Here is a 24,200-nt window from a genome sequence, read left to right as displayed (position 1 = left end):
AAGGCCAGTTTAGAGTTTAATCTAACATCAAATTGACACGAGGAGTGTTAAAATGGAAAATATAATCTTTTAAATGAGCAAAAATCTATTTTTGAAAATAAAATGACCAAAGTGACTCTCGGCCCATGTATGTGGGCAGTAACTTGCGTACGTGAACCAAAGCATGCGTACGCAGGCATACTTCTACGTATGCAACTAAGGTTTCAAAGACATAAAAGCAAGTTTTCTACAATGATGGTTAAGGTTTGGAATGAATCTCACATCGTCTGGGAGCCATTCTGAACCCTATTTTTTCTATTTTATAAAGCCTTACATGGTATATTTTCAAAATACACATAAATCTCACGGGAAAAACACAAGATTCACTAGAAAATAGTGAATCAAAATGGAGTATTTCACAAAACACCCTTAAGTCAATTTTGTTTGATCAGGACCTTTTTTGGCCCCAATCCTTTTAGTTTAATATTGCTAATCACATTTTTATTGAATTGTGATAGATTTGACTGAGGGGAACGATCAAAATTTAGCTTATAAAGCTTCTTATTTGAGATATTGACTCTAACTCTTTCTTTTCATTCCTTTCTCTTTTCTATCTTTCTTTTCAGTTTTAATCTTGTTTGTTTGCTTTATTTATGCATATATATATATATATATATATATATGTTTGTTTTGGTTAGTTTTATAGTTTTCTTTATATCTTGAGTATGTTTGGTTGTTAAAATTAAGGTTTTCATTTGTGCTCTATTTGTTGGCTTTGTCGTTTCTGGGTTAGGGTTTTGAGCAAAGATGTGCACACATGCCTTACGCATGCTTATGTGGGCCTCCTCCTGTGTATGTAGCCTTCGGTATGCGTACGCAAGCCATTGACAAGAAACCCTAATTTAGTCTTCTGCTTTTGTCTCACTTTATTTTCTTATCTCACATGTTCTTGTTTAAGTTTCTTTTTATGTATATGTGTATCTGATGCCTCTGTTTCACATGTTTTTTTTTTTTATTGTTATTTACCTCTGATATGCTAGATTAGGGTTTCATCCCTTGTTTCTTAGTTTGATACCATGAATATGCATTCACATGCCCATGCATGATGCCATAGGTGCTAAGCCCTGAAATTTTGAAATTCAACCTCTGACTTGGTATTCTGAATTCTTTATATAAATATCATTTCTTTTTTGGTATTGATGGTGAAAATTTTCCAATTTTTCTTAGAAAATGAATACATATATTGGACAATTTTTTTTTTATGATGGTTCCGTTTTTTGTTCTCAACAGTGATGTTATTACACCTACGGGTGGCAAATGGGCGGGTTGGGTCATAAATGGGTTGGATCATAAATAGGTTGGGTGTGTAATTACTCATTTATCTATTTATGACCCGTTTATATATAAATTAATTATCCATTACCCATCCAACCCATTTAATTAGTAACCCACCCATTTAACCCAATATGACCCAAATAAATAAATAACTTTAGAAACTTTCCCTAGAAACCCATCTCAGAATAAATCCTTTAGAAACTCAAATCCAACATTCTCCACACTTCTATCAAATGCAAAACAATTCGTTCACTTAAAAACCCCATTTTTTAAAAATCTTTTAACCAACTTTTATATAGTCAACAAAGCAATATTTCAACACCCAAAATCTTTAACGTAGAACACAGAAAAAATCTGTTTGATTGCCCAGAAAAACACAGAAACATATATATTTTTTTTTAAAGTAAAATTTTGAAAATTATCATCTCAGAATGGATTTGCTAGAAACATGGAATTCAATTCAACTAAAGCCAATTCAGTAGCACAGCAATAAAGAATTGAGTAAAGGGGATCGCATTATAGTCTCAAGAATTATAAACAACCAACAATCATATTCAAAATCCAATTCTTATTATTTTCTCTTCTTTTCTTCTTTTAACCCATATTATTTTCTCAAGAACCAAACAGAAGTTAAGTGAATTTCAAACAACAATTAATTTTTAAAAGATAGAGATTTGTAATTGAATCAAACCCTAAGAGAGAGAGTACCTGGAGAAAGTAGAGAGATAGAGATAAATGTTAAAGAGAATACTACAAGAATTCCGGTTGAGAAAATTGCAAAAGAGAGAGAGACAGAGAGAGTATCTGTTGTGGATGGGATTAAATATAAAAACATATTGGGTAGAAGCCGATACACTACCTCTGGTGAACTCAGATTCCATCCTCGTTCTCTCTCTAGAATTTTCTTTTGTTTGGTTACTAAGAAAATCTGAGAGAAAGTGTTTGGGTTTAGAAATCTAGAGCTTAAAGTGTTTGGGAAAGTGTTTGGCTACTAAGAAAATTTGAGGGATAGTGAGACTGAGGGCTTGGGCTTAAAAATCTAGAGGTTAAACTGTTTATTTAAGTTTTAGATTTTAGAAGGGTATTAGTGGGTTTATTTAATTTTAAATTTTAGATGAGTTTAGTGGGTATTAGTGGATTTATCCATTTAGACTCGTCTAATTAAATAATTAAATGGGTCTTTATCCCTTTAACCCAAATTCTCAAATGAGTTGGGTTAAGACTTATCCAAATAAAGTGGGTAATAGATAGATTGATGGATATGGATAAAAATTGTCACCCCTAGTTATTAGTGAATATCCTCTTAAGGAATTGATTGCATTCCACAAGTCCCATGGAGGAGAAGCTTCAATAATGGTGACCAAGGTAACACTCTAAATATATCTTACTTGAAGACATTGTGAAACATGCGGGGAAAGGTGATAACAAATAATTTCTTCTTATTGTGTAGGTAAATGAACCATCTAAATATGGTGTGGTGGTAATGGCACAATCTACTGGAAAAGTTGAGAAATTTGTAGAGAAGCCAAAATTATTTGTTGGTAACAAAATAAATGCTGGAATTTACTTGTTGAACCCCTCAGTTCTTGATCGAATTGAACTGAGGCCCACCTCAATTGAGAAAGAGGTCTTCCCAAAAATTACAGCAGAGAACAAGCTCTATGCTATGGTGCTACCAGGGTTTTGGATGGACATTGGACAACCGAGGGATTACATTACAGGGCTGAGACTGTACCTAGACTCATTGAGAAAGAATTCTCCATCAAAGTTGGCCAATGGCCCCCACATTGTGGGAAATGTTGTAGTGGATGAGACTGCCAAAATTGGCGAGGGATGCCTGATTGGGCCTGATGTTGCCATTGGCCCCGGTTGTGTTGTTGAGTCGGGAGTTAGGCTCTCTCGCTGCACGGTAATGCGGGGAGTCAACATCAAAAAGCATGCTTGCATTTCCAGCAGCATCATTGACTGGCACTCCACTGTTGGGCAATGGGCCCGTGTGGAGAATATGACCATTCTTGGTGAAGATGTACATGTGTGTGATGAAATTTACAGTAATGGTGGTGTGGTTTTGCCCCACAAAGAGATCAAAGCAAGCATTTTGAAGCCGGAGATAGTAATGTGAGCAGGGAGTGTTTGTGAAATTAGTGTATTGTGTTTAGGAAGTTGTAAGTTATTGCGTCTGATTCTCTGAAACATGTTTGTTCTATTTTTCTCCGTTTCTCTTCTTTGTAAAAGTCAGTTTCTTCAAATTTGAGTGATGTGAGTTAAATTATTGGGAGGGTCAGTGTTTTTTTTTTTTTATAATTGAAGGGCATAAAATGCACATTGGTGTGACTTGTATCTTAAAAGTGTATATATAGAAATAAATTATTTGTTTCTCCAGCTTTGTGTAACTTATCGAGATGAATATTCTATGAATATTTTGTTTTTAATAACAGTTTTAATCAGATGGTTTATGCAATGGTTTCAATGTTTGTATTCTGTGATGGTTAATCCCAGTGTCGGTAGCATAGGTTCTGAATTCTTTATTCATCTCAATCATAACGACAATCAATATTTTACAGGGTGGACCTATACAGATCTCTCTTTATCATCTTTGGTCTGATTTGCTGAATAGTAATGCTTTCTTGACATATGCAACACAGGGTGAAGAACGTTTTTTTTTTGATAGAGACACAGGGTGAAGAACAAGTATGCGTTAGAGCATGGCATTTTTTTATTAAAAATAAAAGTTAAAAGTTATGTGACATTTTTTTTGTAATGCAATGTATCAAATATGCACTCATAAAATTGCTTGTTTGAGTGGGACAAGTTTGTCATGCATTCTTTTTCCTGCATAGCTTTTACAAGCTTAAGGAAAACATGGCGATCCTAATATCAATGTGATACAAAGCAAAAATGAAGCAGATGTTTTATTTCAACTAATATGTATAATATGTATAGCTTAATGACATGTTTGGTATTTCAAAATTTCAACAGAAACATCCAAGATTCAACCCCTCTCTCCCCCACCTAAAATGTATCGAGAGTACTTTTGGACTGTTTATGCCACATCCATACTTCACAGAGTGGCACCGACAGTATAAAAGGTCTTACAGATTAATGGCTTATGGAAAATGTTTGATGTGAGCTGATTAGCCACTAGGCTGGGTTGCCATTGCTGTCATTGCTGCTATTAGGTAGTGTAAAATAACATAATCCAAAAAAAAAAAAAGAGTACACAAGAGATTATTATCCCTTTCTTTGAACCAACAGACTAGAAAGATCAGGCAAGCCCCCCCCATCACAGATTTTGTACACCAGCCACCCCCATTCCCATACTTTGCCTCAATGACCCTTCTCCAAAGGTCATCATTCTCCAAACACAACATATGACCCACTATAGCTGCAACATCGTGTATAGGGCTCCATTGATTTTGTAGAATGTCCAAACATATGCTTCCATCTGCATAAATGGTAAAAAGGGCAATAAATGGCTAGGATTAATACAAACAAGCAAAACCTCTCACTAAATATTTTGAAGATATTAACAAAAGAGAATAGAATAACGACCAAGCAAAGCAAAAACAAAGAAAAGTCAAGAGTTGAATGGTAAAGCTGGACAAGTAAATGGGACCAACACTAAGTTCACATTAATTTAGGAGCTTGATCTATTTAATAAATAATTAATAGAGCTTGGTGTATACAATAAATAAGTAATAAAAAAAGAAAAAGAAAAGAAGCTTCATAACAACCACCAGGTTTCCCAATCAGGCTCAAATCTCAATAACTATTAGCATTGCAGGGTGAGCCTCATAGAAAAAGACAGAATTACTGAAAGCTGAAGCATAAATATATTCAAAATGAAAGCACATCAGCATTGGAGATAGCAACAGGAATTGGTGAACATAAACCCAGATAACCCTGCTGTATGTATCTATAACACACACAAAAAAGAAGAGAAAGAAGACAGAACAAAACAGAAAGAACAAGTGAGGCCCTTACAATTATATTGCCACATATTGGGCTGGGGGAAATTTCCTCCAAACCAATTTGGAGGAAAATTCTGTCCTTTTTTATAAATCCAAAGTGTAAACTGTAAAGCAAGAATATCAGGAATAATTGACTGTAGGTACTAAACTTACTATTTGGATGGAACATTCTAGAGACAGCGTACAGTTGTTGGCTTGTTTGGATAATCCTCTGTAAACTGAAGCGTCAATTTAAACGTACTTGAAGCACTCAAAGGTATAATTCATGAATATAAAGTATTAAATAAAAGCAGAACTGGTAATATAACAACAAGGTTTGTTGGCAATTACAGCCTTACAAATGAAAAAAAAAAAAATTCTAACACCTATAATAATTAGCATAACAGAAATATCAGTTCCTTAGTTCTTTTTTCTTTTCTTTTTTTCCCTCATGCTTGGAGTACAGGAAAAGTCCATCAAATTTCTGTGACACTATTAAAGAAGTACACACACACAACTTCATATTGCATGGTTCACAGCAAAAGATACACCATATCACATTCATTTAATAGAAAGAGTACTCTTAATAAGGGTAACATTAACAACAAGAACAAGAATCATAAAGATATAACAGTAACATTAACATCAATGATTGCAACAGACTAACAGTACAAATAACGACAACAGTAATAACAACAAGAGCTGTAAAAGTTCAGGAGCCAAAGGGGTAAATATCTCATTTAACTATTCAAACACAAAGGCATTTATTGAATGCCAAAATTAACAGGATCAAGCTTCGAAGCACAGTTACCATATACACTATCAGGGCAGAATCCTGTTAAAGACACATGTTGGATATGTGCAAAATACGCATTTAGAGAGAGAGAGAGAGAGAGAGAGAGAGAGAGAGAGAGAGAGAGAGAGAGAGAGAGAGAGGTGAGTACTTGCAAAAGTGGATCCATTGATGACTTAAATTTCACGGGGTTGTGCTCCATAAAAATTAACTAGCCAATAGTATAATGGAAAGTTGTTCTGCTTGGAGAGCATCTATATTCTTCTAAAAATGGAACTGCTCTCCCTGAAATTAGAAATGTGAGGAAAGAGTGTGTTAGGTTCTAAAACCTTAGGGACTAATGTATTAGAACTTCAATGTGTATTGTGTTGGCAAATCATGATCAAAACATTTAGTCTAGGTTTAGACTTGCTCAAAGTTTGGTTTAAATTAAGTTTGGAATCAAGTAATTACAGGAAATTACTATTCAATTGCTATAGTGTTCGATCGATCAAAAATTAGATTTAATCGATCGAAAGTCGCAGATCAGCAAAAATCAACAAACGTAAAAAGCCCATAACTTGATTATTTGAAGCCCAAATTGCGAGCCGTTTTTTTCAGTATTTAAAGGACATTATAAGGTAACCCTAGAGGGGTTTTTTAGAGCTTTTTAGAGAGATTAGAGTGCATCTTGTGCCTCTTGTGTGGATCTAGGGTTTTGTACCCAAAAACTCTCTAAGGTGGCTCTTTATGCTGTGTGTGTGAATCTCTTGTGAGATCTAGAGGTGTTTGCCTTCACATACACTTAGGGTTATCAAGATATTGATGGATGTCAAGAGCTTGGTGATCAATTCAGTTGCAGATTCAAGAGCTTAAAGATACACAAGCAGGAGTGCTTGTACTTGCTGGAGAATCCAAGAAAGAAGTAGTCCGTGATCTCGGAGCTTGCACGTGGTCGTGTCAATAAGTTTTCTACTGGTGGGTAGCAATAGGATGTTAGTGGTCTAAGTTTCTATTGTACAAACTTTGATTCTTTCATAGTGGATTCAGGTTTACCTTGAGGATAGCTAGGTCAAATCCTCCCCAGGTTTTTTTACCGATTTGGTTTTTCTGGGTCATCATATTTTTGTGTTTTTATATTCCGCACTTTACATTGATATGATTATATGATTGTGTTAACATAAATTTGAAATTTGGACTAAGTAATAACTTGGCTGGATAAACCAGGTTAATCCAATTGTGCGTTTAAGGGGTCTAAATAACTCTACAGAGTGACTACGATAAATATAAAGATTCATTTCATAGACAGTCAAATAAAAAGTGAAATATATATATATATTTAAAGATATAGTTCAGAGCTGAAATTACGGTATGATTTGCTGTTATGAATTCAACAGTATCCAACTTCAAAAGCAGCTTCCCAGTTGTTAGGACATATGTGTTTCACTTTTCAGAACATATGTCATTCATTATTTATGTAATTAGCTAATCCTTTGTCAAAACTCACTTTACTTGTAATTGGGTAGAATTAGGATGAGTTTTATACTTCAAGAAACTGTGTTTTAAGATCAAGTGTTGAAGTCATCAAGTCTATCCAAGAAACAAGCTTAGAAGTGCTCTTTATTAAAACTCGACAGCTGCATTTATCGAGTTTTAAGAAGCTGTTTTGGCCTCGAGGCTCGACAGCATCTCAACACCTTTAGCTGTCGAGATTTAAGAAAAACAGATTCTGAGTCCTGTTTTGATTCTAATCCGTGGATGTGTCATTGGGCCTTCTTTTTTCCTAACCCTAGACATATAAAATGATTATTTTAAGGGCCGTCAAAGTGTGGCAAGTTGCACAAGCATTGAGAAATCCTTGTTCATGCAAATTGTAACTTGAGACAAAGTTCTTGCCCTAGTTCATCTCTCTTGTGAAGAAGTTGCTGTGTCTTTGCACCGTAGGGTTCTGTAACCAAGCATCTTCTTGATCTTCATCGTGTGGATGAATTGAAGAACTTTGCAGCCAACAATCTTCTCTTGTTGGTGATTGAAGTCGCGTACTGGGATCCGCGCAAATTGGTTAGTCACGTACTTGGGAATTGTGCATCGAAAGGAGAAACTGTCACTACAGAACAAGTCCAATTGGGTATTGGGTTAAGGGTTCAACTGTAGGTTGGTAAGGTACTTGAGATTCCTTTACTTGTAACCGCTTGTTATGATAATAGTGGAGTTTCGGGAGTGGTGACTTTAAAATCACCCGGTGGGGTTTTTGTCGTGTAGGTTTTCCCCATTCATAAACAAATCACCGTGTCATTTATTTTTCGTTGCATACTTAGTTTAATTGGTGATTTGTTTGTGCTACCACGCTTTGCATGTTAATTTGATTAATTAATAACTTGGCTAATTAATCAACTTAATTCATCACAAGAGGTCAATACGTTTTTGGCCTATCAAGTGGTATCAGAGCAGGCACACTCTAATTAGGGTTTAATCTTCGTGTGTGATCCATTGACCCCTGTTTGTCATGGATAGAGGTCAGTCTCTTATTATACCTCTATTGTTTGATGGTACTAACTATGCATACTGGAAAGTACCCATGAGAGCTTTCTTGCAATCTCTAGATGAGAAGGTATGGCAAGCTGTGGAGATAGGCTGGACCAAGCCTAAAGAAGCGCCGGCCGAATGGGATGAAGCTAAGATTAAGGCGGCAAACTTCAACAGCAGAGCATTGAATACCTTATTCAGTGCGGTCACTAATGAGGAGTTCAAGAAGACATCCTCCATGGAAACTGCAAAAGAAGCATGGACTATCCTTCAGACAACTTATGAGGGAGCAAAGGCTGTCAAAGACTCGAAGCTACAAAGGCTCACTACAAGCTTCGAAGAAATTAAGATGGAGGAGGATGAGTCATTTGATGAGTTTTATGCCAAGCTTAAGGACATAGTGAACTCAGCCTTTAATCTTGGGGAAACCATTCCTGAACCCAAGATTGTGAGAAAGGTGCTCAGATCTCTACCCGAGAGATTCCATGCTAAGATCACGGCGATAGAGGAATCAAAGGATATTGACAAGATTCCTTTGACTGAGCTGGTTGGTAATCTGCAAACCTATGAGCTAGGGTTGACAAGAATTGGCAAGACGGGAAAAGGCAAGAGCATGGCACTAAAGGCCAAGAGCAGTGAGACAGATGAGTCATTAGACGATGAAGACTCTAAGATGAAGTCCTACATCACTAGGCAATTCAAGAAATTCATGAAAAATGCCAATGGAAAAGGCTTCGACAAGGACTGTAGGCAATCTAGTTCTTCTCAGTTCAAGAGCCAAGATAAAGGGAAGAAGGACGCTAGGAATGGCGGTCAGTACACTGTTCCTGCAGGACCCAAGTGCTTCGGATGTCAAGGCTTCGGTCACATGAAACAGGAATGTCCCACATATCTCAAGAGCATTGGGAAGAGCAAGGCACTCGCTGCTACTTTGAGCGACACTGAGCCTGAGGATGATTCCGACAATGAGGATGACGGAATTTTAAATGCCTTTATTACCACTGTCAATCCTACTGAAGGGATTGTTGAAGATGTGGATGAAGAAGAGGAATTGGTGGAATCCAAATTTGAAAAGATGGATGATCAAGATGATATCTATACAGCCTATGAGAAACTATACAAGCTCTCTGAGAAGCATGAGAAACTCTATAGGCTAGCCACCAAGAAGCTCAGTGATGTGGAACTTAACCATGAGGAACTTTCCACAAAGTTTGATGAAGCAAATCAAACTATTGGGGCACTGAGATTCGAGAACAATTTCTTGGCTGAGAAGATCAAGAAGCTTGAAGCGGAGCTATTTCAAGTTAGAGCTCAATTGGAGAGGGCATCAAGTGCGAAGCTGGATGAGATGGTCAGCATTCAAAAATCTGCTTCTGATTGAATAGGATTGGGGTATGAATTCTCTTCCTCTAACATTGCTTCTGCTTGTACTACTGTATTTGTTCCTCCTACTAATAATATTAAAATTGAGAACAATGATGATAAAACTGAATTAGCAAGTGAGGACCTAGACAAGGGTAAGTCCATTTTAGGTGCACCCCTTAAGTTTGAGAAGAAGGAAACCAAAACCCCTAGGACTAAGAAGGCTAACTCTTAAAAGCCTAAACAGAAGAAGCAGCATCTCTGTCATCATTGTGGTATTGCCGGTCATACTCGACCAAATTGCTATAAGTGGTTAGCCACTTAACAAAGCAATGGTATGATAGCATCTGGGAATCAGAATCAGCTTCAAACCTCTCTTGCTCCTCTTGGAGATCTTTTCAAAGCCCTCATGTTCTTTTCAAACTTGAACGGTTTCAATCCTTTCCCCTCATCACCGGTTCAAGGGTTTGCTAAGAGGAAAGGTTCTTCCAAGGTATGGAAGGAAAAGGGTTCCAAGTGATTTATTCACTTCTTCTCTTTCTCTCCCCCTTCTTGTTTTTGTTTCTGCATTTCTTGTGTGTTTTGCTTTAATGTTTTAAGTCAGTCTAGTTTTATGCATTGTTTTACCTTGTTTAACATGTTTTTGGTTGAGTGTTTTCAGTTTTGTTTTATTTTGTTTTTCAGATAAAAAAAATACAAAAACAGTGTGTGTGTGTGTGTGTGTGTACATCGGTTCTTGTGAACTTTAAAATGGCCATTGAAACAAAGTTTTCTAAACTTTGTATCTCTTGTAGCTTAGATGAGCATTCTTATGCACAACTAAGCAAGTGAGTTTTGTGGCTCTTAGTTTGTGATGAGTAAGGTTAAGTGATCTCTTGAACTTAACACTCGTATCACTCTTTTTGACGGGTAGGACTAGAAAATCCTAAGAGAAAGGCATAAATAACCATCTCACCATTGTTACTCGCCAATCATAATATGACATCTGTATGCTTTGGCATAGCAAAAGTGCAATGTCAATGACATCTGTATGCTTTGGCATAGCAAAAGTGCAATGTCAAAAGCTTAACATAATTGGGTATTTCTTTTCTCTCCTTCGTATACCCATGCATGATTTGCTTAATAAAAAGAAAATAAACAAAGAAAATAAAAAGCATAAAGATAAAAAATGCTTTAAATATGATTGCAAGCGTGTTTTCTAGGAGATGTGGGAGTTATAGGATGTACGTCAAATGTGATAGTCCCCATCAAACAGTTATGATTGTGTGTGAGTTAAAGTGATTTTCTTATATCTCAAATCGTCATAACATAGAGACACTTATGTAATCTTGTGATGTTTTCACACACAACACGCAATATTCTTTGCTATTTTTGATACATGTGTCGGTACAATGTGATTTAGCCATCACAAGGTTTACATGTGTTAATGTATACTCACTAAATTGTCTTGACTTGTTTTTGAAATATAAAATCGGTTAGACTTGTTTAGTATGTGAGTGTGTTTGTTTTTGTTCCATGGGCTTAAGTTTCTTGTTGAGAGATGATTTTAAGAGTCTAATATGTTGATTGGTTCATTGGTTGAGTTGCATGCGTGATTGCATTCATGTTTGTGTTTTTCCCTTCTTGAAAAACTGTTTTGAAAAGTTGGCTCGACATCTTCTCGACACCTCCTCGACACTTGTCTGTCTGTCGAACTTCTCAGCTTTTTCTTATCGCAATCTCGATAGCTTCTTGACACCTTCTGGATCGATCAAGCGACCTCCTGTCCTCTCGATAGCTTCTCGACACTTGGTGGATTGATCGAGCATCTGTTCTCGTGTCCTGTCTTGTTGTTCGACACCTTCTCGATAGCTGGATCTATCGATGTTGTATTTCTCGACACCTACCTCGACAGATGTCTCGACACCTCTCGATACCTGTATCTATCGGGATTTACTGAGGTTCTATTTAAAGGTTCTGTGCGATTTGTCTCTCATTTCTCTCGATCTCTCTCTCGATAGATTTGTCTTTTCTTTCTCTTTCACTCCAAATCCTTTTCTCAAGGTTTCTTAAAGCTTCTTCAAGCTTTTCTTCACTTGGTAAGCTTCTTATCCCTCATTCTACATGCATTTCATGTTTTTAAAACCCAAGTTTTGGGGTCTTTGAAAAATTTTGGGGTTTTTCAAAATTGATGAGTTTATGTTGAAATTTTTGGGACGAGTTTTGTAGATTTGATCTTAAAAACTTCATGCATTGCATCACATTAGCATTCTAACTGTCTTTTCATGCATTTAAATGTGTGCAAATTGTTTGTATGTTGGTAGGATTGGATTGGGCCGAGCCCATGATGTTTTTCATATTGCATGTCACATGTTCATGCATTCCCCATGCATACGTTCTCTCTTTTCAATATATTTGTTATATTTGAATTGTTTTGGAACTTTTCTGAGTGTTTCTTTCTCCCCCCTTCTCTTTCTGTTTGTGTTAACAGTGTCTATGACACCAAAACGTAAGTCTATTCCAACCCAGAACCCTTTTCGTTCTAGGGCCTCTTCATCTTCTGATTCCACTCCTCTTTCTGTTCAGTTCCGTGATGAGAAAACCCATCAGGACTTCTCGGAGAACTTTTCCAAACGAGGTGTTCATTTGGAACGCCAAGTTGTTCTGGCAGACTTTGCCGACACCGATCTTCCCGATGTCTTTCACAAATGGGAATGGGAGTCACTGTGTGACGTTTCGGTCACTTGTCCTTCTGTGCTGATCCAGGAGTTCTACTCCAACATGCATGGATTTGATTCTTCAGTACCTCTCTTTCACACTTGCGTTCGAGGTACGCACATAGTGGTCACACCGGAGTTAGTATCCGATGTGCTCGAGGTATTGAGGGTTGCGCATCCTGACTACCCCGGTTATGAGCGTCTACGGACCGTGTCCAAAGATGAGATGATTTCTGCTTTTTGTGAGCGCCCTTCTGATTGGGGTGAGCACCAGTTTACATCTTGTCGACCTTTTACTAAAGGTCCTTGTTTTCTAAACATGGTGATGACTTTTATCTTGCATCCTCTCTCTCATTACAACTCTATCACAGAGCCTCGTGCTCGTTTTCTGTTGTCTCTTATTGAGGATCTTACCATTGACTTTCCTTCACATTTCATCTTTTCTATCATAGATGTGTATAAGGATATGGCTACTCGTGATAAGTTCATCTTTCCTTCCACTATCATAAGGATTTTACGCCATCTTTCTATCCCTTTTCCTGTCTTCGACCCTTATTCTGTCATGGTTGCCATAGACGCCGCTACCGTAAAACGTAGTGAGGCACAGCTTAGGTCACGTCAGACAGGTTCAGCAGCTCCTTCCTCCCGTTCCACTCCATCCGGATCTTCTCGTGCTTTATCCGCACCCTCTTCTTCTACGAGCGATGTGTCACTAAGAGACATCATGGCGTAGCTTCAACGCATGGATGCTCGCCTGGATACACTCTCTACAGAGTTGTATCAGGTGAATGTTCGTGTTGGTCGCATTGCTCGACGACAGGCGACCATGGGTGGTTTTGCTCCCGAGGTTTCTCCTCCACCACCTCTTGTGGCTTCCGGGTCTAGGGATGATTCTGGTGATGACGATGATGCTTCGGATATTGATGATGGAGATGCTAGCTCTACCGATGAGATGTCTACTTGACACTCTACCCTTTGTCACTCGTGACAAAAAGGGGGAGTAGTTTTGGGTTATGAGAGTAGTCATACTTAGAGGGAAAGCTTGTATGTATTGTATAGGGACATTTTTGATAGGGGGAGTGTTGAGTGTTGAGGGATGTAGTGAGGATTACTTGTATCTTTTTTCTTTTCTCCATTTTAGATACAGTTTTCTTCTTGTACTTAGGTCTTGTGACCATTATTACATACATTGTGCTCATTTTTGTTATATTTCTGATGTTGTATGTTTTTTTCACCTATCTTTACATGTGTTGTTTCTTTTCTCTCTCTTTATACACATGTTTCTTTATTTGTTTGCAATCTATTATTTCTGTTTCACACTAAGATGCCTTGATGAGTTTTGTTTAAAGTGTTTCAGAAATACAGGTTGTCAAAGTCTACTTGTCATAAACTCTCTTCTTGCAAAATATTTCAAGAGTTTATGTTAAGTTAGATTTTATTGTAATTCAACAAATGAATATGAGTTGAGTGATTTATGAATTCTCTCATATGTTCATCTGTTGTTTGTGGTTTTGTCACGGATTGCCAAAGGGGGAGATTGTTAGGACATATGTGTTTCACTTGTTTAGAACATATGTCATTCATTATTTATGTAATTGGCTAATCCTTTGTCAAAACGCACTTGTAATTGGGTAGAATTAGGATGAGTTTTATACTTCAAGAAACTGTGTTTCAAGATCAAGTGTTGAAGTCATCAAGTCTGTCCAAGAAACAAGCTTAGAAGTGCTCTTTATTAAAGCTCGACAGTTGCATCTATCGAGCTTTAAGAAGCTGTTTTGGCCTCAAGGCTCGACAGCTACTCGACAGCATCTTGACACCTTTAGCTGTCGAAATTTAAGAAAAACAAATTTTGAGTCCTGTTTTGATTTTAATCCGTGGATGTGTCTTTGGGCCTTCTTTTCTCCTAACCTAGACATATAAAATGATTATTTTAAGGGCCGTCAAAGTGTGGCAAGTTGCACAAGCATTGAGAAATCCTAGTTCATGCAAATTGTAACTTGAGACAAAGTTCTTGCCCTAGTTCATCTCTCTTGTGAAGAAGTTGCGGTGTCTTTGCACTGTAGGGTTTTGTAACCAAGCATCTTCTTGATCTTCATCGTGCGGATGAATCGAAGAACTTTGCAACTAACAATCTTCTCTTGTTGGTGATTGAAGTCGCGTACTAGGATCCACGCAAATTGGTTAGTCACGTACTTGGGAGCCGTGCATCGAAAGGAGAAACTGTCACTACAGAATAAGTCCAATTGGGTATTGGGGTAAGGGTTCAACTGTAGGTTGGTAAGATACTTAGGATTCCTTTACTTGTAACCGCTTGTTGTGATAATAGTGGAGTTTCGAGAGTGGTGATCTTAAAATCACCCGGTGGGGTTTTTGCCGTGTAGGTTTTCCCCATTCATAAACAAATCATCGTGTCATTTATTTTTCGCTGCATATTTAGTTTAATTAGTGATTTGTTTGTGCTACCATGCTTTGCATGTTAATTTGATTAATTAATAACTTGGCTAATTAATCAACTTAATTCATCAAAAGGGGTCAATACGTTTTTGGCCTATCACCAGTCATGTACCTGCAACCCAAAAAAAATTCCACATTGGTCATCCAATTAATAGTAATTGAAAATCCAAATAACAAATATTTTGCTCCAAATGTTTCTTCCAAGTATGTAAGACTATAAGTAATAAATTTACCAGATACTCAAATAATGATCCCTATATAGATATAAAACTAACAGTACTAGTCCTAGAATACACAATTAAAATATCAAAATACACTGTCCAAAATGCTCAAGGGGATAAAACTCGCCTCAAAACAGCCAGAGCCCAATTACATGACATATCTACCAAACAACAAACAACACAAAAATTTGTACGAAAGAATGAAAACACAAACCTATTAAACCCCTTGATTGATATATCCAAACCTATTAACACTACACTGTAACAGCATACGTTAGGAATGTGCTTGAAAGTGGGTTTTGCTGATATAGCTGCTAAATAAACAAGAATATGAAAAAACATTAGAGCCATAGTCTTATATCAGAGGTTGTGAAGTAAGTCAGTCATCAAATCTAGTGCTCCAGGTATACAAGCACTAGCTGAAATGAAAAACAAAAAACAATAGACAAGCAAAAAGGAAGTGACTACATCAATTACCTCAAATGTTCATGTCATAGTTCCATAAAAATATTGTTCTGATTAGTAGCCAAAAAAAGAAAAGAAACATAAAAAAAAGAACCTAGAACAGAAAATTTCTAACCATTAAGCCACATGACTAAGAACTCGGGGTTTGCTTCTAAGATCAGTTCTCAAAGAGTTTTTCATATCAGAAAACATAAAGCAAGCAACTAAAAAGAAATAGTGATAACAAGATGAACTTAATACCAACTCCAATCTAGTAACTCTATTCCAAAAACTAACAATGTGATAACAATAAACAATAATGAAGTTTAACCTATGAAGCACGGACGCGGCGTTTAGGCTGCCGAACCCGCGTCCGACGCGGGGACGCGCAGGCGACGCCACTGCCTGCGCGTTCGTGCCATGTCCCCTTTTTTTTTTCTCGGCGCAATACACGTCGATTCGGGCCGATGCGTGCAAAATCCTATACAGAAGGTGCGAAACGCACCGTTTGGCTTGGCCGAAAAAAAAAAGGTGCAAAACGCACAGTTTGGAAAAAATTACAAAACCCTATACACTACTCTTCAGCCTTCAGCCTTCTTCATATTTATCCTCTCGTGCCTCTTTGCCTCTCTCCCACTCTCTACCTCTTTGGTCTAAGGTCTGTGCTCTACTTGTGCTGTGCTCCACTTCAGCTCTCCGTCTCAACTCACTCTCACTCTCCGTCTCCCCTGCTCTTTGTCTCCCCTCAGGTATCATAACTTTCACACTCTTAGTTAATAGTTGATTTTTTATTTAGTTAATAGTTATTATTACTCATTGTGATTTGTGATTGTGTTGTGAATCTGTGGTGATCTGATTTTTTTTTTAAATTTTTTATATAAGTTGTCTGTGTAATGTTGTGAGTCTTGTGACACTAGGGTTTGATTTTTTTTATTTATTTAGTTAATAGTTATTATATATTTGGAAATTATTTGTAGGTTAAATTGAATCTGTTAAATTTGCAATGGATGAAGCTACTAGCACAAAAAGTTCACCTTCATCTAATGAAGAAGTGTCAAATGATGAAGCTCATCTTCGGCAGTATGTGACTAAAATAGAAAAACCTCATAGTTCTACTGTTAAATCAGGTGGAAACACACACTTTAAGTGTAACTATTGTGGTAAAGTTTATTTGGGATCCTATTCTAGGGTTAAGGCTCATTTATTAAAAATTATTAATAAAGGTATTAAAGTATGCCCTAGTGTGACACCGAGCCATAGGTTGGAAACGCAGCGAATGCATGATCAGGTTAAGAATGATAAGCTAGAGAGAGAATGGAGAAGAAAAATTCCCTTAGCCCCACCTCCCCCAGGACGTGGGCCTTTTGGCCCTATTCCCTCATTTCGAACACAGGAAGAGAGTGATAGTACAAATCCCTTTAATGGTAATAAGTGGAGGAAGGTGATTGTGAATCCTACTATAGAGAGAGCATTCCAGAATAATGCTAGACATGAATTGGATAGTAGAATTGATAGGATATTTTACACCGGTGGGCTTTCGTTTAACTTTGCAAGGAACCCATATTATCGTAGTTCCTATTCATATACCGCTACTCATAGCATTCCAGGTTATGTTCCTCCTAAATAGAATGCCTTGAGAACAACACTTTTGCAACGAGAAAAAGCTCATGTTGATAGATTTTTGAAATTAATTAAGGACTTTTGGCTTGAAAATGGTGTAAGTATAGTTTCTGATATGTTAAGGACATATTTTATATAGTTGGCAAATCCTTTGACAAAATGCACTTTACTTGTATTTGGGTAGATCTAGGATGTGTTTAATACTTCAAAGAACATGTTGTTCTAGTCTAGTATTAAAGCCATAAAGATTGGGCCAAGAAACAAGTGAAGAAAAGGCGTTTACTAAAGTTGGACACCTCCCGGACACCTGCTGGACACCTGCGGACAGTTGCTCGACAGTTGCTTGACAGATAGTTATCTATCGAGGTTTAATGAGGCTCGACACCTGCTATCTATCGAGGTTATGGAAATCAAAATTTTCAGATCTGATTTTTGGGCCAAGCTTTTGTATTTGTGTAGGGTTTCTTTTTTCACAACCCTAGACATATATAAGGCTTATTTTAGAGGCTGTCACATAAGAGAATACAAGGAGAACATATTTAAAAGGTAACCGAAGCCTTATTCTCTTAGAAAGAAGCTACTGCGTCTTTGCGCCTTAGAGTTTTGTAACCAAGTGCTTCTTGATCTTCATTATTGATGAAGTGAAGAACTTTGCAACCAACATCTTCTTCTCTAGTTGGTGATTAAAGTCGCGTACTGGGATCCGCGCAATTGGTTAGTCGCGTACTGAGATTCGTGCATCAAATGGTGGCGTTCATATATTGAAGAGTTCAGAGGTTCTGAATCGGTAGAAGGTTTCTACTGTGAGTTCATCTACGGGGATTGTAGAGTCTAGGGATAAGGGTTTTGTACTAGATCTAAAACTTCTATTTACTATAGTGGATTGCTTTTCGGGAAGGTTTCCCCCCAAGTTTTTTACTGTGAAACTGGTTGGTTTCATTGGTTTTCCTAGGTCATCATATCTTGTCTTATTTATTTTTCCACTGCACTTATATTTGACATGTTATTGATGTTTGTTTATTTTAACAAGTTTTATGCATAATAAATCTAATTAACAACTTGGGTTTAAAACTTGTTAATTCTATCAACCGGGGTCTAAATTTCCTAACAAGTGGTATCAGAGTGGATACACTCTGATTTGATTAATTTCTTGAGTGTGATCCTTGACCCCCGTTGTCATGGATCGTGGACAATCTCTTTTGATTCCTCCTTTATTTGATGACACTAATTATACGTACTGGAAAGCCCGTATGAAAGTGTTTTTGCAGGCTCTAGGTGAACAGGTATGGCAAGCTGTTGAAGTTGGCCGGATTAAGCCAAAAGAATTGCCGGTGGATTGGGATGATGCAACAATCATAGCGGCAAATTTCAACAGTAGGGCCTTGAATGCTTTGTTTTGTGGGGTGACCAATAAGGAATTCAAGAAAATTTCATCCACGAAAGTTGCCAAGGAAGCATGGACCATTCTTGAGACCACCTATGAAGGTACCATGGCTGTAAAGACTGTGAAACTTTAAAGACTCACTAGTAGCTTTGAAGAAATAAGGATGGAGGAGAATTAGACCTTTGATGAGTTTTATGCTAAACTCAAGGATATTGTGAATTTTGCCTTCAACCTTGGAGAGTCTATAGCATAATCCAAAATTGTTAGGAAAATCCTTAGGTCCTTACCCGAAAGATTCCATGCCAAGATCACTGCCATTGAAGAAGCAAAGGACATTGATCAAATTCCTTTGACTGAGCTTGTAAGGAACCTTCAAACCTATGAGATGGGATTAGGCTCAATGGGAAAAGGTGGAAAGAGTAAAAACTTGGCTTTTAAGGGTATAGAGGAATATATTGAGGACTCTGAAGATGAAGATGAAGATGAGTATGAGGATGAGGATGAGGATGAGGATGAGGATGAGGATCTAACCTTCATAACTAATGAGATAATCAAGCTTCTTCAGTTTAGGAAAAAGGATAAGGGCAAACCTCTTAGGAAATCTAAATCCTTTAGGAAGGGTAAAAATGAGAAGCCCCCCATCTAATGCCATGAGTGCAAGGGTTTTGGTCATATAAGGATAGAGTGCCCAAACTACCTTATGAGGGAAAAGGCCAAGAAGTCAGAAGATAAAGGGTTGGTTGCTACTTGGAGTTACACCGAGAATGACTCTTCTGATGAGTATGTGGATAAATGTAGTCACGTTATGGCCTTTGCTGCCTCAATCGATAAGGTGATTGTGGAGAGTGCTAGTGATAGTGAGGATTCTTCTGATGATGAAGTATTCAAGAAGCTGACCCTTCAAGAAGCCTATGATAAGCTATGCACTGAATTCATAAGATCTGAAAAGACTTCTCATCTTTGTAGAAAAGAGTTTAATGAGGTAAAAACTAAAAAGGCTGATCTGTTGGTCAAGCTAGATGAGACTACAAGGTTAGTTGAGACTCTTGTTATGGAGAACACCTCATTAGAAGAGAAGGTCAAGAATCTTGAGGTTGAGCTTAGTCAAGCTAGAACTCAAATAGAGAGGATGTCTAGTGCAAAGCTTGAAGAGGTCTTGAGTGCTCAAAAGCCTAGTTCTGATAAGACTGGCTTAGGATATGCTGTTTCCTCCAGCCCCTCCTCTTCCACGGCTTATGGATCAAGGACTGTCATTGTGCCTCAATCCGAGAAAGGTAATAGAGGTATGAAATCCAAAATTGATTTGGCTAATTCTAAATCCTTGTTAGACCTCATGTTTGTCACCATTGTGGTGTTTCTGGACACATTCGTCCTAATTGCTTTAAGTTGTATCCTCAAAAGTAAGTGTCCAGAAGGTCACAGGTTTCCTCTCACGGGCCTATACCTTTGTTTAAAAAGTTATTAAAAATCTTGAGCTTTTTAACTCAATTTCAGGAGAATCTTAATTTTTCTATATCCTTTAGTAGACATACTAAGACACGTGCCTTTTCATCTTCACGGCCAAAGACTCGTGCTGTGTGGGTGAGAAAGGAGCCTAAGACTTAATTGTCTTTTTTGTTTGTCCTGTGCTTTAATTCTTTCTATTTAAAGTAGGACTCTCTTTGCTTGATTTCTTTTCTATTTTTGGAATCATGCTTTCATGCATCTGCATCTTTCTATCATGCCTTCATGCATTTGCATTTTTCTTTCATGCTTTCATAATTGTTTTTCTGTTTTTGTTTGGTTGTTTAGTTTTTATTTTGTTTTGTTTTCAAAATAAAAAATAAAAAAATAAAAAAATAAGAAAAATACAAAAACAGTGTGTGTTTGTGTACATTGGTTCTTGTGAACCTTAAAATGGTCATTGAAACAGAGTTTTCTAAACTTTGTATCTCTTGTAACTTAGATGAACGTTCTTATGCACAACTAAGCAAGTGAGCTTTGTGGCTCTTTGTTTGTGATGAGTAAGGTTAATTGATCTCTTGTACTTAACACTCGTATCACTCTTTTTGACGGATAGAACTAGAAAATCCTAAGAGAAAGGCATAAATAACCATCTCACCACTGTTACCCGCAAATCATGAAATGACATTCGTATGCTTCGGCATAGCAAAAGTGCAATGTCAATGACATCTGTATGATTCGGCATAACAAAAGTGCAATGTTAAAAAGCTTAACATAATTGAGTATTTCTTTTCTCTCCTTTGTCTACCCATGCATGGTTTGTTAATAAAAAGAAAATATGAAAAGAAAATAAAAGAAAAAAGATAAAAAATGCTTTAAATATGATTGTAAGCGTGTTTTCTAGGAGATGTGGGAGTTATAAGATGTACCTCAAAGGTGATAGTCCCCTCAAATCGTCATAACATAGAGACACTTATGCAATCTTGCGATATTTTCACACACAACACGCAATATTCTTTGCTACTTTTGATACATGTGCAGGTACAATGTGATTTGGCCATCACAAGGTTTACATGTGTTGATGTATACTCACTAAACTATCTTGACTTATTTTTTGAAATATAAAATTGGTTAGACTTGTTTAGTGTGTAAGTGTGTGTTTTGGGATCCATGTGCTTAAAATTGTTGTTGAAAGATGATTTTGAGAGTCTAATATGTTGATTGGATCATTGGTTGAGTTGTATGCATGATTGCATTCATGTCTGTGTTTTTCCCTTCTCGAAAAACTGCTTTTAAAAGCTAGCTCGACACCTCCTCAATACCTGGCTGTCTGTCGAGCTTCTTAGCTTTTTCTTATTGCAATCTCGACATCTTCTCGACACCTAGTGGATCGATCAAGAAAGTTTCTGTCCCCTCAATAGCTTCTCGATAGCTGTTCGATCCATCAAGATATGCTCGATAGCTTCTCGACACCTCTCGATCCATCGAGATTCTCTGCATGCATTTTTTTTTCTTCATGTTTTGCATGTTTTTTTGATCGTGTCATCCATAGCATATTGTTTCATTACATTCATGCATTTTTATGGATTCTTTGTACCCCTTGATCATTTTTGATCATCTTTGTGTTTCTCGAGTGAAACTTTCTAGCTTCTTGTACCCATTGTCAATCGTGACAAAATGGGGGAGAAATTAGAGAATTTGTGGTTTCTTTCTTTAAGATTCTACAAGTTAGGGGGAGAAATACATTCCTTTGTAAGGGGGAGATGCGTTTCATCTTGTTAGGGTGAGTGTTTACCTCCTTGTTGTTGTAGGAGCTACTTTTAGCTTCTTGCATACATTGTACTTATCAAGTGGTATATGTGATGATGTATGTGTTATTCACCTATCTCTACATGCGTTGTTTCTTTTCTCTCTTTATATACATGTTTCTTTATTTGTATGCAATCTATTATTTCTGTTTCACACAAAGATGCCTTGATGTGTTTTGTTTAAAGTGTTTCAGAAATACAGGTTGTCAAAGTCTTCCATGTCATGAACTCTCTTCGTGCAAAGTTTTTCAACAGTTTGTGTTAGGATAGATTTTATTGTACTTAACAAGTGAATATGAGTTGATGGATTTATGACTTCTCTCATATGTTCATTTGTTTATTGTGGTTTTGTCACGGATTGTCAAAGAGGGAGATTGTTAAGGACATATTTTATATAGTTGGCAAATCCTTTGACAAAATACACTTTACTTGTATTTGGGTAGATCTAGGATGTGTTTAATACTTTAAAGAACATGTTGTTCAAGTCTAGTATTAAATCCATGAGTATAGCTCATTTTAGGGTGTGGTGTATGATATACTCATTGATCGATGGACTAAAAATTGTACACCACTACATTGCTTGACTCATTCCTTAAATCCTAAGTAAGTACATTTATTTTCTATTTTCTTTAGTTCCCCATTCTATTAAAACACACGTTTCAACTATATTTGTTTTTTAATCTTTAACTAGGTATTACTCCATTGAATGGCTTTCGGAGAATCCAAAACGCATCCCTCCACATCGGGATCATGAAATTTCTATGGAAAGGAGCAAGTGTTTGGATCTATACTTTGAAGATGTGAATGAATTAAAGGTGGTGAAGTTTGAGTTTGCTGCATTTTCAGGAGGGGGGTTTCCTTCACCAGATGCCTTGACAGATAGGTGGGTTTTACAATCTTTGGTTTGGTGGCAATACCATGGCTTTGCATTTCCAACTCTTAAAACCCTTGCCCTTAAACTTCTTGGACAACCTTGCTCATCCTCATGTGTTGAGAGGAATTGGAGCACATACAAATTCATTCATTCCTTAAAAAGAAACAAAATGGCTCCTGCACGCGCTGAGGATTTGGTATATGTGCATTCTAATCTTCGACTCTTGTCAAGGCGCAATGAGGAGTACGTAAATAGAGAAACAAAGATGCGGGATATTGCAGGAGACTCTTGGAATGAGAGCAACATACATGGAGGAGCTGGAATTCTTGAGAATGCAGCCCTTACACTTGATGAGCAAAAGTTGGAGGCCATGGTTATTGGGAATGCTAGCACTAGTGTTACTACTAGTGAAAGTGAAGTTCGAAGTGAAGCTATTGATCTTGATGATAATGATGTTGGTGTTTGATTATCTTGTTGATTATCTTTTATTTTGTTTTAGTTTCAAACTTGTGAGTTGTATTCTAATTTCCGAATATTATGGAATGTTTTAGATTCAATCTTGTGGGTTGTATTTAATTTATGAACATCATGTTTTAGTTATTATTTACTATTACTCTTGAATTCGGTATATGTTTATATAATTTTAAAAAGTAAGCTTAGCAATATATTAAAAATATAAATAAAAATATTTTTAATAATTTTTTAATCGTCGCACCCCGCCGCACTCGCATTATACTTTTTCAAAAATTGACAAGTCCTGCACCCGCACCTGCACCCGCACTTGCACCTGCACTTGAGTTCCGAAACGCACCCGTGCTTCATAGAGTTTAACCAAAAATGCTAACAGCTGAATTTTTTTTTCATATTTTGTCTAGTAACAAATATCCCATCGACATTTCACTATTAAAGAAAATTATAATACTATGTTTCCAAATCAGGTGAGCCAACAGCTGGATGTTCCATGGATATATAGACGTTGTCACCATCAACATGTTCACCTTGTTGAATATGTGTAGATGGACATATGCACCTTGTGTGTCCAACATCTTTGCAATTGCTGCATCGCCTAACTTTTGCATGGCTATGGCCGTTGCTCGTGCTACCATGGTCGCCTTTAGTCTTGACAATGGTTGGATCACCTGCTATGAAAACAAAAACAAAAGGAATAGAAGCTTTTGGGTTTTGTTCCTCGTAGCCCTGCGAAACCAAAAGGAAAACAAAAACAAAACAAGATTAATAACAATTCAGCAATATAAAAGCCAAACAGCAAAAAACCCAAATGGAAAACTAAAGAATAAGGATGAGACGTATTGAGATTTTAGTGACGAGAAA

General features: G+C 37.0%; 1 protein-coding gene across 1 annotated transcript; it reads left to right on the top strand.

Moving 5' to 3' along the window:
* Positions 1 to 2,667: 2,667 nt before the first annotated feature.
* Positions 2,668 to 3,614, top strand: LOC142628814 (mannose-1-phosphate guanylyltransferase 1-like). Its single transcript, XM_075802850.1, has 2 exons — positions 2,668 to 2,679; positions 2,765 to 3,614. Exons 1-2 carry the CDS (start codon positions 2,668 to 2,670, stop codon positions 3,434 to 3,436), a joined length of 684 nt encoding a protein of 227 aa, XP_075658965.1. The 3' UTR covers positions 3,437 to 3,614.
* The last annotated feature ends 20,586 nt before the right edge of the window (positions 3,615 to 24,200 follow it).

This window comes from Castanea sativa, chromosome 3, assembly GCF_040712315.1.
Source record: "Castanea sativa cultivar Marrone di Chiusa Pesio chromosome 3, ASM4071231v1".
Taxonomy (NCBI): Eukaryota; Viridiplantae; Streptophyta; class Magnoliopsida; order Fagales; family Fagaceae; genus Castanea; species Castanea sativa.
This window is presented reverse-complemented; position numbering and strand designations above follow the sequence as displayed.